The sequence below is a fragment of the Bombyx mandarina genome, chromosome 23, assembly GCF_030267445.1.
Source record: "Bombyx mandarina strain Sakado chromosome 23, ASM3026744v2".
In the NCBI taxonomy this organism is placed as follows: domain Eukaryota; kingdom Metazoa; phylum Arthropoda; class Insecta; order Lepidoptera; family Bombycidae; genus Bombyx; species Bombyx mandarina.
This window is the reverse complement of record NC_143229.1, coordinates 17,971,736-17,992,584: the sequence shown is the minus strand read 5'-3', so window position 1 is coordinate 17,992,584 and position 20,849 is coordinate 17,971,736. Positions and strand designations below refer to the sequence as shown.

The window sequence follows — 20,849 nt, the reverse complement described above, 5'->3', positions numbered from 1 at the left end:
TCGCACGCAGTTACCCGCCACGTACATTTTTCTTTCAGTCGAAAACGTGATCGCTGCGGTTTGCCGGATCGCAAAATGTTCTTAGCGCCCCTAAAGAACCAAGCTCTAGATTCGAAGCGAGAAAATTATTTTCTATATGAATGATTTTGGTTAGGAAAAGGCTCGTGTTGAAATTTTTTTTCACTTCTGGCACCGAACTTTGGATAGATTTAGAGTTTGACATTTTGAATATATATGAAATATTACTACATTACATTCAATTTGCTTAAGATTACTAACATATAACGGACATGGAAACGTTGATGGCATACAGAATAAGGACCTTACAGCCCGCCTCAATTGTATTCTGTCGGGTTGGGATCACAATTTCGCCAGAGCCTGGTCAACTTTTTAAGCCCGTGTAGACAGACGAGCATACGGCCCACCTGATGGTGAGTGGTTACCGTCGCCCATGAACTTCAGCAATGCCAGGGGCAGAGCCAAGCCGTTGCCTACCGAAAAGCCGCTGTCTACCGAGCTAAGTAATTGTTTTGGGTACATACTATATGCCGGCTTAGGGTCCGCGAGAGAAAACCCAAAACTGGACGTGTTGTCTGCTGTAGAAAAGTCTGGCGAAATAGTAACCGGATGATGTATCACACTATGCGGTATCCCAGGGCGAGCACATCGCCGTGACCCAGTTATTTATATTGTATAACTTGGCTCAGAAATATTATATAAAATGACAGCTGCAAGACATCGCAGGTTTGAGGTCGGAAGCACAAAGCTGTTTGTACACATCAAAATAAAAGCTCTAGTCTAATGCACAAATAAAAATCCAACAACTATGTTACCGTTAACTCGCATTGTAAAGTAAGTTCATTCCGCTGAAAGTTGGAAGCTTTTAGCTTTATTGAAAGCTGCGTAGCTCGTTGCTCCATTACTCTTGCAACCTTTTTTTGTTGTTGAAGAATAAGTTTGTATAAGTATCCTCGTCTGTAGAAAAGAGCATTAGATAAATTTGTTGCTCTTGAATTAAATTTAAAGGATTTAGTTCTCCTGAATAATAATATAGGTGCTTCTTTATATGGTCAATGAAGTTCAGGACTTTTGCATTAAGATCGGAGCCCATAGATATCATAACCACAATGTTAACATCAACCCTGAGATAAAAAAAATATGTCTTAGTTAAACTGTATAATTTAACCCTTCAGAAGGGCAGAAATAGTCAGGGTGGTGGTATTTGCCCATGCTAATAATACGCCTTACCGCCAATTGTACCATTAAATACCAAACATTACCGAGAAACTTTGACAATAATGTAAAGTCGTGTAATCAAATTAAAACTAATCTATATATTAATACGTGAAGCAAAAACTTTGTACCCCATTTTACGAAAATTGCGCGGACGGAGGAATATAGAATTTCCCACACTTATAGAGAATACATAAAAAGCCGGGATATCAAAAAGATCGATGCCTTTGAAATGTGGGTGTGGCGGAGGATGCTGCGAATACCGTGGACTGCCATGCGAACAAACGAGTCCATTCTAAGGCAGCTAGACATCCGAAAAAGGCTCTCTTCTATCTGCCGGGAACGTGTTATGAGCTTCTTCGGACACATCATGCGGTCTTCCAGACATGAATTAGAGAAGCTCATAATTACGGGTCGAATAGAAGGCAAGCGCGCCGTGGGCAGAACACCAGCCAGATGGTCGGATCTAGCAAGAGAAGCACTCGGTGGTAGTTTGTACCATGCAGTCCATGCCACCCATGATCGGGTGCATTGGAAGTACATCGCATGTGGTCGCGATCCTCAGTAGTGAGGGAACGATATAGAAGTAAGAATAGAGAATACAGAGAAGTGCAGAATACTAATATTTAAAAAAAATTATGCACTAATAATAAATTAAATCAACAAATATACATTGCACACACAGCCATGTATTTAACACACACTCAAATATAATATACTTTTGTTTATTGTCAAACTTTTGTTATTGCAAATAGTCTGTGGTCAAATTGAGAATAGGCTAATAATTTAAACTTAAGTATTGTTTGTCTATAGTGTATTCTTGGCGAAATCTGTGATTATAGAAGCATATTTCAATTTAAATTAATTATTATAGTCGAATTTCGACTACTGCGGGTCCACTAGTATATAATATAGTTTTACAAATTTTCATAATCGCTAGTGCTAAGACGCTTAAGAAGTCATATGGGTAGTTCTACCACTGTTCTCCCTATTTCTTCTTCCATTAGACGACCCACTCATAAAATGCTTAGAAAGCGGACCTAATATTTTTTTTAAATAAGATATTGGAGAAAAAGAAAAGCCTACAGCAATTGTGAACAAAAAAAACCAATGACCCATATTAGATTCTAAAAATATGTGTTGTTCTTTGCATCGGGAATATTGTTAGCGCGATTTCGGCTCTTGCCAAACACGTTCGGTTTGATATATCGCTACACCCAAGTCAATAGGACGAACGTGAATTTTCTCTGCGCTAAAAAATATAAATATACCAACAATTTTTACCTGACCTGTCTTGGATGTCAAAAACGAACATCGCGGTCGTAAATAGATTGCGGAGACCAACGTAAGGCTACAGGGCGTGTCTTTTTGATTGAGTTTTGAGGATATTAACTTTTTTACGCATGAATACTGAATACTCGGGTTGGATAACTTGGATTAGAGGGGTCGGTTTAGATTGGTTGATATACGAGTTTGAAAACGGCCGTGCTACTGCAGGGATTAAAGTTTTTTTTTCTACCTATGCTGATAGCCTTGAGAGGCTATTTCAGCGTTGCTCTGTGGTGAACTCTCGGGGCTCAAAGCGGAGGTGTTGCTAACACTGGCCCTAGCAAGAGCGATGCTACGCAGAATCTACCATCAGATCGGAAACGCGACCCACTGAGAATATCCGGCGAGAAACTCAGTGGACTGTGTCTGTGGGTTACTAATGAATAAAGACACGTCGTTGAAATGGAAAGAGCGTCGCTTTCTCTGTCTAGAACGATTGAAGACATGAGTGGATGAAGGGGATATGATACAATTTGTTAATTTTGAGAAAACGGACAACAAACTTTTGTTACTTGTACTTTTTCTTCGTAAACAACTCCTTTATCACATGCAAAAAATCACTTTCAAAAATCGTGTGAGGTCTACATAAATAGATAATAAAAAAATGGTTTTAATCTATTATTTACATTTTAATAGCTTGGCAACAGAAATAGGCATGACAGTAAATATAAAATGAAATAATTTCTCCTTAATATCCCCCGAAGACAGGCGTAAAATACATCGTTCGCCTGAGGAAGTAATTTTTATTCATCAACGTCCGCTTGCCTGCAAGTGTTTTCTAAGTGATTGTAAATAGTTGCTGAACTAATTCGTGTTTTTTTTTGTGTTAGCGTGAATAATAAATAGATAGATATGTTTTTATTTTACTACTAGAAGTCATTAAATTTATTTTCACGGTGAAGGAATAACGTCGTGTAATAAGAATCAAACCTGCAAAATTATAATTTGTAATTACTTTGGTAGGACGCATTGTGAGTCTGCATGGGCTAGTGCGATGGTACTAACCCATGGTGGGTGGTGACCCTGCCTATTTCTGCCGTGAAGCAGTAATGCATTTCGGTTTGAAGGACTCACAAGACGTCCTACCCCCAGTAAAAAAAACCCCATGTGTTGTGTCAAATACATGGTAGTGTGTGTAATATTTCTTTATTGATTTAATGTATTTTTTATGCATAATAATTATAAAAAGACTAGCATTCTGCACTCCTCTATATTCTCTATAAGTGTGGGAAATTTTATTAATATACTCCTCCGTCCGCGCATTTTTCTTAAAAAGGGATACAAAGTTTTTGCTTCACCTATTAATAATGATTAATAATTTTAATAATGATAATAATGCCCATATTAAGATTGCTTGAGATCTGAAAATTTAATTTACCGCCTACTCATAGGCTGCGACGCAATCTCGTTTAAATATGTGATTCGGTGTTGAGCAAAATTTCGTCATTGCGTCAACTCAGAACCGGCTCGGTACAAGTTATGAGAAATAGCGTTTTTATAGAAAAAAGTAAGCATTTTCTTAAGCTTTTTGGTAAATTTATTAGTATGAGTGGATGAGCTCTCAGACCATCTGGTGTTAAGTAGTTACCGGAACCCATAGACGAGCGGTCGGGGAACCGGGGTAAATTACCCCAAATGAGGTAAAATGAAATTTTGCGGGGTAAAAATGAAACTTTTGTGAGTAAAAAGTATATATTGAAGTGAAACTTCTTTAGTATCGTTAAATTTTTAGTTATTGTTTTCTTTTCAAAATTATCATGGGGGCTATAATATGAAAGATGCTAAAAAGAAGAGATTTCGTTTTTTTTTGTTCTTCGCCATGGGGTAATATAATTAAATAATATATAAATAATAATTAAAAAGTTCCCCGACCGCTGCCATAGACGTAAACAACATAAATACTGCCACCCACCTTGAGACATGAGTTCTAAGTTCCTGTTTTTACAGTACCGTTACACCCTTCATGCCGAAACGCATTACTGCTTAGGGGAGTGCTCTGAGGAATTATTCCTTTTTTACCATCGCACCACCCGCCACCGGAGTTAAGTTCACCCATAATACTTGGACCTACTGCGTTCATCCACAGTGGATTTCCATAGGTCTTTTTTGCCACGTACCATCCGGTTATGGAATGAGCTTCCCTTCACGGTGTTTCCCGAGCGCTATGCCATGTCCTTGGACCGTGGAGGGGAGCTCATTCCATAGCCGGATGGTACGTGGCAAAAAAGACCTCTGGAAACGCACTGTGGATGACCGCAGTGGCTCCAGGTAGTATGGATGAACTCTATTCCGGTGGCGGGCGGTGCGATGGTTAAAACGAGATGCCGGTATCATCTCGAAAAATTCCTCAGAGCACTCCTCATGAAACATACGGTACAAAATACAGAGGGAACCGAAGTAGACCCAGAGGTTCCAAACGATCCGTGAGAATGGGATTATCGACAATCCGAACGGCCCTCTGTATGGAGTCAAATGGAAGAAGCTGGTATTTGGGAGCCCCGGCCCAGAGATGGGAGCAGTACTCCACGCGAGGCCGGACTTGTGCGTTAGTTAGGAAAACTCAAATCGCTGCCTCTCATGTCTTAAGTCACTGAACAGCGAATACTCCGGCTCTCCCCTAACGAGTCGCCATAATGAGAGCATATTTACACAAACACGTGTCATGATTTACAAATTGTCGTCGGATAGGAACATAGATACAAATTTTGTGTCTCACGCGTTTTGCCAACTAAGGATTTTACGGTACAATTCGTAAAGCAAGTGTTGCGTGTGAACGAGACAAAAATATAGTACTTTACTTCGGTTTTATTGTGACGTAGACGTAATTTACATTAGTACCTCCATTTTTCCAACTGGAAAGACGAATATATCAGACCATACAGCTATTATAATCTTTTGTATATTCTGTTTTATCAAAAAATCTATATAAATTAAAATAAGACAGGACCTCAGTGACGGTCCATGACGGTCTTAGTTACCAGGTCATAAAATCCCATAAAAAAGATGTGGTGTCGGGGGACACCAGGTAGGAACGAAGTTCCTTCGGCCAATGTAGAATCGACACAATTTGCAAAAAAAAAAATCGTGCTCAATTGTATGTTTTGTTGATTTTTCTCTTAAATTTTGCTGATTAGTTTTTATTTAAGTACAGGAAAGTATTTAGGAAATTCAGTATTTTAGGAAATAATATTATTACGTAAAATAAAAAAAAACCTAATTCAAATTATCAATTAAAATAACAAAATATGTCTATTTATTTTTGTTTGGCAACATAAAATTACATAAAAATAGAAATAATTACAAAATAGAGAGAGAAGGGATGAGAGAACGAAAAGAAAGAAGGAGAAAGAGAAAGGTATTATACACTACTCGCTTGCGTATACGACTGTCACGCCTGCGCACGTCTCATTTAACGGTTTTATTCCACGGACTTTTTCTTACGGTTTTACTATCACATTTTTTTCAGTTCGGTCGCGCAGCAAAATCCCTATCTCCTCCAAGCCTGCCGTAAGGAATTTCGTTCCAAAAATGGAGCGAAATAATAATAATAATATATGACGGATAGGCTGGTTCCATGGTGTTTTTAAAACGATAATGTCAGTGTTGCTGACGCTATTTTCTTCATAATTATCATTGCCTTCCATAGTGACAGTAATTAAGACTCACTTTTCCAATGAATTCCATTTATTACATTTCAAGTGTACAACGATAACAGCAGAGAGCTCCGCTCCGTTCGGCTGCTCAGGTGGGATATCCTCTGACAGCTACCCGAGCGCCTCCAAACGATGACCTGCTTTGCGAATTAATCAACTACCGAAAGTCAGTGGGCTAACCAGCTCTTCGGCGTTCTTTAGCGAACCAATTCCACCATCTAGTTTGAAGGGTTTGACGACGTTTGCCATTTATCACTAGAAATACCATTAGAAGTGCGACAATAAGTAGTCACTCGTATTTATAGTTGAAAGTGGGGGTAGCTTAGTTTTTTTTTAAGTGATTTTATGACCTGGTAACTAAGACCTTTAAGTCATGTCTTATTTTAATTTATATTCTTATTTTTATGAAAAATGATAAAATGACATTAATCAACTGGGATGAAATTAAATGAAATGAGATGATATGCGATGAAATATAATCTTAGTAAAATGGTGGTCATTTACTAAGATTTTTTCAGTGGTCTTTTTGGAGGATCCCGAGAAGTTGCGTCCAGCGGCTTTGTTTCATTTTCCCACATTTGTGCACTTTCACAGATATTAAACAGTTAATAAACCACCGTTATTACACATTTAAACCTGAAGAAACACTAAATAGACAAAATAAAACAAATCACACAACTTCACTCCTCGCGTTCCCGCCAAAAAGTCGGGGTAGCTTAGTCATTAATTAATCTCTGGAATACCGTCTTAAGCAGTTGTTGACATGTTTAACATCAAGAAAACAATTGACTTTAACTATTTTTAATTAACTAAATAGTGACGTTGCACCGACTTTTAATAATATTTATTTATTTTCTCTCTTAAAGGTACAGATTTAAAATAACGTTAAATTTTATTTTGTTTGCCCTTGAAGGAACTGAAGTCTGTACTAGGTTCTAGATTAAGCTTCGTTCGTTGCGGGACGAAATTTCGTCCTTGTCTCCTCTCAGCTCAAATGGAGGTTATTTTTAGGACTACTTTTTCAGTGGACTTTTTGGAGAGGTCCCGAGAAGCCACGTCTAGCGGCTCTGTTTTATTTTCCTATGTACGTGTCCTTTCACAGATGCTAAACAGTCAATAAGCCACCGTTGTTACAATATATTTAAGCCTGTAGAAACAGTAAACAAACTTTCACAGATGATCAACCATTAATACAATTAATATTTAAACCTGAAGAAACTCTAAGGGAATAATATAAAACATTTCGCTGACAAACTGTGGACAGATCAAACGTATGATGCTACGTTTTTATATATATAGATATTCTCAGTTCACAAGACTTCAAAGAAGATTCAAATACAATTATTAACGTTCTTTCAAAGCTGCTGATATTCGCACATAACTATACTGAAACCTTAGAACTAATATCTCAAGGTGGGTGGCGGCGTTTACGTTGTAGATGTCTATGGACTCCGGTAGCCACTTAACATCAGGTGGGACTCGTCCACCAACCCATGCAATACAATAATGAAAAGCATCAATTAATACAATATACTTTCATTTTTTTTATCTACCTATTTGCTGGTAGCCTAAGGCTGTTCCAACCACGTTATAGCTGATAATAACAACTCTATTGTTCAGATGATTTTTAAAAAATAGGGTTAGGAAGAAAAAATCTATCGCCGAATTAAATTAAAAATAATATAAAATTTTAAAACGAAAATTACGAAAGTACATACAGATTTAATTAATTATTTACGAGGTTAAAATATAAAATAAGCATAATTTATTTTTCAGGTCACCGGAATCTTTACGTAAATTAAAAATATTATATACATCGAAATCAGTGTCTGTGATAAAACAAAGAGAGAGAGAAAGAGAGAAACAAAGAAGCAATAAATAAAAGTTATGCATACATAATTTTTGAAATGTTTTTAATTTGTTGATTAAATTTCTAAGCGTGTTAATTGTTGCGTCAAAATTTAAATGAATACGTATTGAATATTGAATAAAATCGATGTTGCGTTCGGAATACGAAAAGTAAGTTTCGTTATTTGACGTTGACAGTTCATTTTAACGTCAACGGTTTTTTTTTGTTTTCTGTTAAAAGAGGCAAAGGGTTTTTTTTTTAAATCGCTCTGTCCTTTGTGACCAGTGGCATCGCAAGACTCAACGATGACGAAGAATTTCCTAACGGTGTCCAATATCGTGAACGAGGGTATCAAAGGAAGTAAGATATCGAAACTTGGACTCTCGAAGTACCTATCGCAATCACTGTGAGTATTTTTGAATATTATCTAACGAATAATATATATATTTTTTTCTTGCATACCTTTTTTATTTTAACCAACGATATTTTTTTATAGCATACATGGGTGGACGAGCTCACAGCCCACCGGGCGCTAAATAGTCACTGGAGCCCATAGACATCTACAACGTTAATGCCGCCTTGAGTTAAGAATTCTAAGGTCTTAGTATAGTTACAACGACTGCCCCACCCTTCAAACCGAAACGCATTACTGCTTCACGGTAGAAATAGGCAGGATGGTGGTACCTACCCGTGCGGATTCACAAGGCGTCCTACTACCAGTATAATACTAATATAATAATAAAACTCTGATAACCGCATAACGCCAGATGAGCTGTGAGCTCGTTCACCAGTCTCTGTAGTAAAAATTTTAGGAAAGATGAGTTAAAAGTATACTCACTATCATAAGACTTCTCTTTACCTGGCTAAGTCGTATCACGGTGAGATGATTCAACAAAATTCTTGGGTTAGATGCAATTTCTTTCAACTCAGCAAATGTACTAGAAACTTCTAGTAAAATGAAAAGCTTAATAAAAATCGTCGAGTGAAGCTTAAGCGATGTGCTTTTATAAACTTTTTCGTTGACGTTTTCAAATCTCTGAACTTATAAAGTAATGGACGAAAAATGAACATTTATTTTATTTCACCCACAGTACGGTATATTAAAGTTTGAGATACATTACTTTCTTCACCTTTTGCTGGACTTAGATATGAGATTGTAACTATTTTACCTCGTTATATTATTATTATATTTTATCTCGATTTTTTTATAGCTACTAAATTACTTCAGACTTTTCAAATGTTAAACAATTTACTTTGTCGCGGACTATCGAAATATTATCCGTTTTTTTTTAAGGGACTTTATGACCTGGCAACTGAAACCTTTAAGTCATGTCTTATTTTAATTTATATTCATATTTTTATGAAAAATTATATTATGGAGGGAAACGAAATGAAGATGATTAATTTGAGACATTAATCAACTGGGATGAAATTAAATGAAATGAAATGAGATGATATGGGATGATATAATCTCAGTAAAATGGTGGTCATTTACTAAGATTTTTCAGTGGACTTTTTGGAGAATCTCAAGAAGTTACGTCCAGCGGCTTTGTTTCATTTTCCCATATTTGTGCACTTTCACAGATATTAAACAGTTAATAAACCACCGTTATTACACATTTAAACCCAAAGAAACACTAAATAGACAAAATAAAACAAATCACACAACTTCACTCCTCGCGTTCCCGCCAAAAAGTCCAATATTATCCGTCGATCGTATTGCGTTAACTACCCTCTTATTTTTTTTATAAAAATATTTCGTAATATTTATTTAAATTTTTTTACTTCGAAAGAACTATCAGTATCTTGTGGTCTGAAATTTTGGTTTGACGTGGATCTTCATGTTCATGTGTGGACGTGAAAGTGGGATAAAGGTTAGTAGAATAAGATGCTAATTCTTTATCGTGAATTCTTTATTGTAAACGTTTATAATGGATGTCGTCCTTTTAATCTTCCACCACTCAGTTAATAATTTAACAATTTTTCTGTTCTGCTTCTCATTAGATGACCTATCCATTATCACTTTTAAGTTTTTTATTGTATATGATACACTGTCGCCCATGGACTTCAGCAATGCCAGGAGCAGAGCTAAGCCGCTGCCTACCGTTAAGTACTCTCCACCAACCTCGTTTGAAGAAGGATATATCATAGCGCTCGGGAAAACTATGGAGGGAAGCTGTACATCCGATATTTTTGTTTTTATCCGGATCTTTTAATTTTATATTGATCCAAAGGAGGGTAGACCACATAAAGGTCGTTGCAGGCTCTAAGTGGGAGAGGAAATTCCACGACCGGCACTTATGACAGGATTTGGGGGAAACTTATGCCGATGTCAAATGCTTAGGAAAATTACATTATATAAAAAAAAAGTCGGGTTGAGCTCTTCCGGATCATCATCTGTGTCCTCGTGGTCAGCCAGTTGTAGGTTAGACTCGAAATAAGAACACAATTAAATAATCGCAGCCTAGAAGCGCGGTGATCTCAGAGATGAGTGCAGTCGCAATGGTGGCTCCAAACAAAATGCCTTCTGTCTCAAATTACTGTCTAGTCATCCTACCGAAATAGACTAACTCTTCTTCTTTCGGGGTCGTCGTACTCCCTTACGGGGGCACGGAGCGGGCCTCGGGGTAAACCCCACTACCCGGGCAGACGCTCCCTGCCACATAGGGCAGGGGTGAAATGGATGCAAGACTGGATTGGGGGGGGGCTGTTCGCAGCGTGCTTCGGCACACTACATCGACAAAAATACATACATATATATAATACGACGGGCTTGATGATGCAGGAGGAGTGATGCCCGTGGACGACGCTCCCCGGCGCCGGCTGCTGTCCTCTGCTTCCTAATGCTAATTTTTTTTTTTTTTTTTTTTTTTCCTTACTATCTAACTACAACTAACTACAACTAAACTAAAGCTAACTAAACTACTATATACAACAGGGACAACAGTCAGCAACCGTGGGGCCCGCCACCGGCCCCATGCCGCGGCCCCACCTCTACAAACCAGAGGAGGAGCCGCGGCACTAGTTTGGCGCTCACCCGTTCTGGGCTCCCCAAAAGGAGAAGACCATCGCGGGGAGGGACCGATATGAAACACTCCCCAGACGGGGGAGTGGTCCACCCAACGGGGGTGGAAAATGGGTCCCCATAGGGGGGCACCCCAACGATGTGGGGGGAAGTGAAGAGTGTGGACAGCTCAGTCCCATGGGGGCACTCATTATGAGCACTCCCATACTCCGGTTAAGCCGACTATCTTACCATAGCCGGGGGTTCCAGTAGCTCCCTTGGTAGCGCCCGACCATCAGGTGGTCTGGCGTGCAAGGGAGCTATATTGTGGAGGTGCTCGTGGGGTCCACCGTCAGCCCGCTCGTAAAGATTACGAGCTAGCCTCCGGATGAACTCCTCGAGCGACTCCACATCCAGATCCCGGGCGATTACGTCATTTCTGACGTAACGCCCTGCTCCGACTATCGTGCGAAGAGCCAGATTTTGCTGGACCTGTAACCTCGCCCGCATACCCTGCGGGATGAGGTGATACCAGGCCTCAGCTGCGTACGTGATACGGGAACGGACATACGTCTTATAAATGCCGAGCTTAGTCCTGACCGGCAACCTGGAGGCCAACACCGGCCGGAGGAGGAATCTCGCACAGCGAGCGGCCGCCAACGCCTTATTGGCGTGGGCGGTCATCCTCAAACTCCGGTCGATATCGACCCCCAAGTACCGGACGCTGGACCTAAACTCGACATTAGCGCCACGGAGACTGAGCTGTCCCGGGACGACTGTTGTGCGGACCGGACCGAAGAGGATAGCCGCAGTCTTCCCCACGTTGACCGCGACCCTCCATCGATACAGCCACTGGGGCAGTAAGTCCAAGAGCCTCTGCATCCTCAAAATGGCCGCAGAGGGGACGTTGGATGACGAGAAGTAGGCGCTGTCGTCGGCAAACAGCGCCAACTTCACGTCTACTTCCCACGCTTGGAGGTTACCCTCGAGCGTGGGAATGTCGTTTGTGTAGAGAGCGTAGAGGAGTGGAGCCAGGACGCTTCCCTGCGGAACTCCGGCCGTGACTGGGCGCACCGACGACTTGGCGCCCTCGACCGCGACAAAGAAGGATCTTCCCTCCAGGTACGACCCCAGCAGTCGCACGTAGGCGTGCTGGAGGTCCATGTTCTGCACCAGCTTGTGGATCAGTCCCGCATGCCAGACACGGTCGAAGGCTTTCTCGATATCGAGAAAGACTGCGGCCGTGTACTGGCGCGCGTTGGACCGATCCGCCAAGTGATGCATGACGCGGACCAATTGCAGCGTTGTCGAGTGACCGCTGCGAAACCCGAACTGCTCGGGTCTGGGAAGGATGTGCGGCGACACCCTTCTCAGCAGCAGCCTCTCGAACAACTTGCCCACATGCGACAGCAAGGTGATCGGACGGTAACTGGAGGGATTTCTCCTATCCTTGCCGGGTTTGGGCAAGGCGATAACCTTGCCCAATTTCCAAATTCCCGGGAAGTGTCCTGTGGACAGAATGGAATTGAACAGCCGTGTCATGTATGACACGACTGTTTCAGGGAAGTGGAAGAATGCGAGGGAGGGAATACCGTCCTCTCCCGGCGCCTTGCGCCTCTTCATCCGCTTGATGGAGAGGCGCAATTCACTGGGAGTGATGAAAACATCATCTCCCAACGGTGGCACCGGGGAGGAGAGTAGGTTCGCTACGCTCTCTTCCACCGATTGGTGGAATGCGGCCTCTGAGGGTGCAGAGTCATTCGGAACGAACTGCCGCTCCAGCATTGCGGCCAGGACATCAGCGCGGGCCTGAGCCGAGAAGCATCGGTTGCCCCTCTCGTCCACGAGTGGACAAGTCGGGGCAGGCCGATTTGAGAGCTGGCGGCAAAGTCGGTGGAGAGACACGGAAGAGGGGTCCTCACGGGCCTCCTCAATCCGTTCCTCCCACGCATAGCCCGGAAAGGAGCTAATCTTCGCCGCCAACTCCGCTTCCAACTCATTAAGCTCGCGCTTGATCCTGGGACAACGAATTGTCGCCCAGAGCCTCCTCAGGCTCCTCTTCCGGCGAATGATCGCCTTCAGATGGGCCGGGAGTCTACCTCTGGGCCCGCCGCTGGGCACAAGAGTCGTCGCCTGGTCGATCGCTCCCCTGATGGAGTCGACAAGGCGGACTGCCGCGTCGTCGACCCCCTCAGGGGTGTTGGGGTCCTGAATTACGGGAAGGTCGACTAGTCGTCTCTTAAAGAGCTCCCAGTCGACCTTCGGTCGTAGGGGCGAAGTCGCAACCCGGGTGAGCCCCATTCCCAGTGTCACCAGGACAGGGAGATGTGGGGTACCCAGGTCGTACAGTGCCTCGATCGTTACGGGGCACCGTAGCCCCTTATGAACACACACGTCCAGCACATCGGGCTGGTATCGCGCGGCGGTGGGGACGTGCGTGGGTTCATCAGGGCCGACCACAGAGTAGTCGCCCCTATCGGCATCTTCTAACAGCCGCCTGCCCACTGCTGTGTTAAGTCGGGAACCCCACGCGACGTGCTTCGCGTTGAGGTCCCCGACCAGCAGAGCTGGGCGGCTGTCGTAATTCAGGGCCCGTCTTATATCCTCAGGATGGAATTCAGGCCCCGGGGGTCTATACGCGGCATAAATCCGCATATCTCCCCCCGCGGTGTGTACCCTCACACCGACTGACCTTGTCGATGTGAAGGACAGCAAATCCAACTGATCATGCACCACGTCCCGCTTGACGAGGGCCGCAGTGCCCCTGAACGGCCGCCCGGCAGGGGTAAGCTCGTCACGTCGGTACATGAAATAGTTGGGAATCCTGAACACATCCTGAGGTTTTAACAAGGTCTCCCCCAGCAGCAGAACCTCAGGGTTGTACTCCTGGGCGAGAACCAAGAGATCGTTTTTTCGGGATCTTATCCCATCGGGGTTCCAATAGATGATGCGAAGCTCCTGGCTAGCCATTGAGCCTCGCTATCAACTGGTAGAACCCCGACAGGATAGCCCCGATAGGGCTAGCGCCGGAGGCGATCTCGCGGATGACTCCGGAGATCACCTCGGCCAAGTTCTCCCAGAGTGCCAGCAGCCATGCAGCAAAGCCGGCAGGCTGAGAGGCCTGTCGACCGCTGCGGCGCTCGCGCTGAGGGCGGGGGGGAAGGGGGGGCTGACTATTTAAATTATCTATATTACCTTCGGCCGGATGGGCCGAAGGCAATTGCGGGCTTGTTGTCAATAATTGGGCTGGTGGGGAGGCCTCAGAGACCTCCATGGTTTCGACATGGATTCTCGATGGGGGATCCGGCACTATAGGCTCTGGTATGCCCCTTCTTGCTTTTTCTTCCTTTTTCCTTGCCTTTTTTTTCAATTTTTTGCGTCTATTCTTTTCCCTGTTTTTTGTTGTCGTAAGACCGCTAGTCGGGCAAGGTGTTTGTTGTGGCAATGGAGCAGCAGTAGTTCGACCACGGGGAGCAGGAGTAGGCTTGGATTTGGTTGTCTGCCGTGGCGGGTTGGCCTGTGCCATCAGTGTAGACGCCGATGGCGACGCCTCCACCACCACAGCAGACGGAGCGGAGTGGGAAGGGGGAGGGGGCTGGGAAGATTTCCCTTTCCCCTTCCCCTTCCATATTGCTACTGGTTCAGATGCCGGAAGAGCTGCACTCCCGGCTCGAGGCGCCTGAGGCGCAGGAGGAGGGACGGTTACTCCCATCATCCTGGCCCGTTTGCGGTAGACCGCACACCGTCTGTCGACGGCGGAATGGTCCTTCCCGCAATTAGCACAGGAGAATGGGCCGTCTCTCGGCCTCGGGCAGTCCGCTACGATGTGCTCCCCGGCACACCTTACGCAACGGACCGCGCGATGACAGTTGTAGGAGGCGTGTCCGAAGGCCTGGCAGCGATGACACTGCGCAGGTCCTCGGGTTGGACGCCATCCTTCAACCGTCACCCCCGGCAGGTACAGCAGTTCGTTGACTGCGTACAAGCGGGCGAGACCGTCCTTCGAGAGGTGATCCAGGGCTACGTGAAACACGCAGCCCGGACGCCCTCTCTGGGACCTAATGCACCTGGCATATCGAGCCGGGAATCCCAGCTCCTTCAGGGCATTGACGATTTCTGCCTCGTCGGTGTCGGCAGGGAGGCCCCGGACCGCCACCTTCGAAGGCATCTCCTCCGCCAGGGCGTAACAGTACCATTTAATGGCACCGTCCCTGGCAGAGGCCTCCGACAGGTAGGCCTGGACCGCCCTATACTCCTCCACTGACGTCGGCAGGAATCTAAAGCCGGCGCCGAAGGGTCGCACCGAGGGGGCGCGGCCTAGGCGCTCCCTCATGGCCGCCATGTGGCGGGACCAATTTGGAAGGGCCTCCACCATAATTGGCGGGTGTCGGCGCAGTACCTCCTGGGCACGACCCTTCTGCCTCGGGGGAGGGACTTGTGAGGATTGGGAAGTCCTCTGGGTGGTGGGAGCACCTGGCCTAGCTGCCATGGCAGCATAGGAGGTAGAAGGGATGGGATTGGGCTTTGGGACGTGTGGTCTGGTAGACTCGAGGTCCATATACCTGGTCGAATCCAGGTTACCCGCCGTGCCGCTTAGGGCGGGGGCACCTCGGGTTGAGTCTACCGGGATAGGGGAAAGCGTTGGGGAGGGAGAACGAGGAGGGGATCGTTGTTGCCTTAGGGCTATCCCTGTCCTGGCGGGAGCCCTAGGTTTCGGAATGGGTTTAGCTGGGATTGGACTCCCAGAGGGGGACGAAGATCTGGACGAAGAGGGAGTGACTGATTCTGTCGAGGAATGAGCTGAGGACGTGGTCGAACTATCCTCCCCCTCCGATCTGGAGGAAGGGCCTAGTCTGGGACGCTTGTCCTTATCGCTCGATGAGCCTCGGTCAGACTCGGACCTGGCCTTCTTCCGCGGCCGAGAGGGCCCAGAGGGATCGGTCAACGAGGGAAGATTATCTTCCTCCGGTTCGATCCTCAGAGTCCTCTGGGCCGCGACCGAAGGCCCGGGCAGACTGTCCGTCCCGAGTCCCATCGAGCCTATACGAGCTGCTGGCGTTGGTTGGTATCTGCTTGATTGAGGCATCACCTGTCGTCCCTTGTGAGACGGGCCGGGAGTGCTGATGAGCGGGGGTGAATTCCCCCCAGACATGATATTAAGGTCTAGCAGGCTTAATTGGTCATTGGATCCCCAGGGAAATCAATTCGGTCAAGCTGAATGTTTTTGCTAGCTACCGACCGACCATATAGTTGTCGGTATTCAAAATAAATTGGTAACAGTAAACAAAAATTGAATTAGAATAACTAAATTCAATATTAAATAATAAGATTAAAAGACTGTAATTTAAATGGACTAATAACTATTTATGGGTAATGATAATCAAATGTACATTAAAAGATATGGAACAATAGTGGGGTCAGTGAGTATCCACCGCTATAATAATATACAATATAATAAATGAATTCAAAAACTAAATATAATACTACTAATAATACTAATAATACCAATTCTATAAAACAACATTTAATTAAGCTACTATAAATCAATAAATGAATAAGAAGTATAATGTGTGTAAATATATATGTAGTTATATCTATTCCTCTTCCCGGCCAACACGGACTACCCCAGCGTATGCCGACAGACCGGTGGCCCCAGATTTGGCGGTTCCGAAAAAAATATTCAGGACCGTGAAATCCCCACCTTCCGGTCAGCCACACCACACCCTGCAGCAACCCAGACAACCAAGTAATTAAAACAGAACAATAAATAAAATATACTACAACCTAGACAAAATTCCATAAGACTTGAAAAACCTGTAAACAAAAGGATGGCGGGAACACCCTACTAAACTACAAAATAACAAAAGAAAACTAAATAATTAACTGAATCTAAAAGTGGCCACTTAAGAAGGTCGGCCGGTATACCAGAATTTACTATCTACGTAAAATTAAATGCTAAAAAAATATTATGCTAAAAGTGGGTAGATATGAAAAAAAATTTTATAAAGCTACAGCAGCGCCAATTATTTACACAGTACTATATTACAAAAATCTAAATTAATTTAATTTAATTTAATCTAAATTGTAAAAAAATAATGAATGAAACTAATCTAAACTATTCTAAATTTTAACTGAGCTAAACTGGTATTATAGGGGTTCCAGCGCCATCAAACCTTAATAACTAGACCAATTTACCGGGTTTAGCGACCGCCCCGCCTAACCCCGAGGGGTAGGAGAGGACTGGGAGTGACACAGGGAGGCCAGACTCGATGGCGCTAACGTTCGCCGGTTTTATATCCAAATAAAACGGCGACGCAGCTTTCACAGGCTGGTCGACACCTACCCGTATTAAACTGGTGTTTAAAGAAAGAAGTGTCGATCCACTTACCTGGTCCCGGGTCCCGCGTTTCACTGCTCGGAATGTCTCCACCCCGAAACAGCACCGCTAGATTCAACACACGCACTTTGGGCACACACTGACTGCACAGCACAACACAGCAAGGGGCCACTTAGCCTGGTGTCCCGGGCGACTAACTCTTGAAATGTCACACGTCATCCATAGATTCACTGACACTTGCCATAAGTAATTGTCTATTGAGCGAGTCAATAACAAGTCTACCTATAAACAATTACGATCGTAGCGCCATCTCCGATTCCACCCTGGTAATTAACCTAACGTTCCCAATCTAATAGATCACAACTATTTCCACTTATGCTCCGACGAGTAAAAATATAAAGTAATATTATTGAAATTGCAAGCAATGTATGTCGAATAACTGACTGCGTTTTAGATTGCCGGTTGATGAAACGACAAATAGATATGCTCAGATTCGTTAATAGCAAGTGAATTTGGTTTTTCTGTTATTATTACAGTAGTATAGTTACCTTAGAAACGCTTTATATCTGCTAACTATACGAGGCGCGCTCTGAAAAATCTACCCGCGTTAGAAAATATCCGTGATGTTCTTTGGTTCTTAACGCGGCAATATTTCACCAAAGATATCCTCGCGAATCCTTTCTGAGTGCGTCAACGGTCGCACGTGATGGCAAATTGCCTCATTTGATTCTCAATCTTGCACACAATGACGTGATAAAACTCTCTATTCAGTAGTTTATTGAGATAGAAAATGACGAAAAATGGGATGGGGTTTTCATCTATTTCTCGATGGATTATTAATCATGTTCTGTTGGTTACTGATGTGCCCTGTCTTTCATAATTTGTGATCGTGTCAATTGGCGTCTATATATTCATTTATAGACTCGCTTCAGTTTTTTGTGTGTTTTTTTAAATTTTGTTATTACTTAGGTGAGTGGACGAGCTCACAGCCCACCTGGTGTTAAGTGGTTACTGCGGCCCATGGACATCTACAACGTAAATGCCGCCACCTACATACCTTGAGATATAAGTTCTAAGGTCTCAGTATAGTTACGACGGCTGCCCCACCCTTCAAACCGAAACGCATCACTGCTTCACGGCAGAAATACGCAGGGTGGTGGCACCTACCCGTGCGGACTCACAAGAGGTCCTACCACCAGTAATTACATAAATTATAATTTTGCGGGTTTGATTTTTACTACACTACTAGCGACCCGCCCTCGCTTCGCTTCGGAAACATTAAAACACACATGAAACCAAAAAATAAAAAATAAAAAAAAAAATAAAAAAAGTAGCCTATGTTCATCAGGGACAATGTCGGCTTCTAATGGAAAAATAATTTTTCAAATCGGTCCAGTAGTTTCGGAGCCTATTCGAAACAAACAAACAAACAAATCTTTCCTCTTTATAATATTAGTATAGATATAGATATAGATGCCATTCCTTCACCGCGGAAGTTAATCGTAAACATTTGTTAAGTACGTATTTCATTAGAAAATTTAGTATCCGCCTACGTGATGCATTTGAAGTCGTCGCGGCCTAAAGGATAAGACGTCCAATGCATTCGTGTTGAGCGATACACCGGTGTTCGAACTTTTAATCAACTACCCAACAAATGCGATTGGCTTTGAACTTTTCTGATTATTGATGCTGGGCAATCAGGTTAACTGTTCAAGAATGCATAGAGAAAAAACATTGATCTTTCTTCCTCTTTCTTTTCAATAAATACATAAATTGTAGCTTATATGAGACGCATAGTCTTTGAGCACAGCGCCATATATTACACAATCACCCATTAAAGCACTAAAGCATCATGTCGATAAGCTAACTTACACCGCTATCTTTTAGAATCTTATAAAGCTCACACACAATATCAGGTCTTTGTCATAGATAGCTTTGTAATGAAGATATATTGTCATTATGAATTGAGATAAAAAAATCGTATCTTCTAAGTTGGACCGAACATAACACAGTTTGATTAGTTTCATTATAATCGGTACGTCAATTCAGTAGTTCATTGCGGACAAATAAATAAACATTTTTTTTTAACAAAGTAAAAACTCCTCATTCTTGCTTATTTCACCTGCGTTTTCATTATTCTCAGATCTAATCGGTACATCAGTACATACACATTGATAAAAAGGATTCCAATATGGAAGTATTCAACCGAATATCCTTTGTAAGCGCGTCGTCAAATGAACTAAAAAAAGTAAAATAGACCTTAATACAACTATAATAAAATATATTTTTATTTTGTCATCTAGGAATGTATCCCCTGTAATTCTATATATTATGTAAATTACTATTCCATATTCACTATTTCTGTATTCGCGGCATATTTACGGAACATTACACCCCGCGAATAAATCTATATATACATATATAAAAATGAATTGCTGTTCGTTAGTCTCGCTAAAACTCGAGAACGGCTAGACCGATTTGGCTAATTTTGATCTTGAATTATTTGTGGAAGTCCAGAAAAGGTTTAAAAGGTCGAACGGATTCCTTTTGTTTGTTTTAAGTTTATTTGATACAAAAGTTTAGGTCTTTTATTTATTGATTGAGGCATTACAAAGTCTACCGGTTCAGCTAGTAGCTTTTATAAATAAAGTAAACCTGATGGTTATTAAAATAAATAACATCACTCAATTCTAAGCAATTTACGTAGAGTTATTCGCTAAACCTATTTGTTATTAATTTGATGGTCACTTGCTATTTGGCACTGGCTATTCCGAAGCGATTATACCAATTTGCCGACGATATTAATGGTCGACAGTAATCATTTTATGTCTTTATTAGAACTTGTGATGTAAGGCATGAGCTGCCGCGATTCGTGGCATGCGAGTAAGACGCCCGATGTACTTATGTCCAGTGATGCAACTATAATGCGATTCTAATTTTTTAGAAAGGTAACTAGTACATAGCTGACTCGGTTGTGCAGTAGTTAGCGCATCTAACTGTTGCGCCGAGGGTTCGGTTCCCACATCGGGCAAACATTTGTGTGATGAATGGGTCTGTTTGCTCTTTGTCTTTTTTTATTTCTTTTTTTATTGCTTGGATGGGTGGACGAGCTCACAGCCCACCTGGTGTTAAGTGGTTCCTGGATCCAATAGACATCTACGTAAATGCGCCACCCACCTTCAGATATAAGTTCTAAGATCTCAGTATAGTTACAACAGCTGCTCTACCTTTCAAACCGAAACGCATTACTGCTTCACGGCAGAAATAGGCAGGTTGGTGGTACCTACCCAGTGTGTGGGTATTTACTAACTATATATTATGTATATATTTAAACTTATATAAGTGTCTATATTAGTCTCTGGTTCGTAAAGTACAGCGATAACCTAGTTTGAGACCAGTGTGCTTAGTGCGAGTTTTTTAACGTTCTCGATAGCGTAAAAGTTA

The 20,849-nt window shown here is 43.0% G+C and overlaps 1 protein-coding gene across 2 annotated transcripts in view; it reads left to right on the top strand.

Annotated features, from left to right (window-relative positions):
- The window catches only part of Syt7 (Synaptotagmin 7), a 224,920-nt gene that overhangs the window by 23,499 nt on the left and 180,572 nt on the right, over positions 1–20,849 (top strand). The window contains exons 2-3 of one of the 2 annotated variants that reach the window (XM_028175819.2): positions 7,992–8,234; positions 8,350–8,470. In XM_028175819.2, the coding sequence (XP_028031620.1) occupies position 8,234; positions 8,350–8,470 (122 nt within the window). In that variant the 5' untranslated portion in view covers positions 7,992–8,233. The remainder of the gene's footprint in view (positions 1–7,991; positions 8,235–8,349; positions 8,471–20,849) is intronic. The other variant, XM_089737281.1, reaches the window with a different exon arrangement.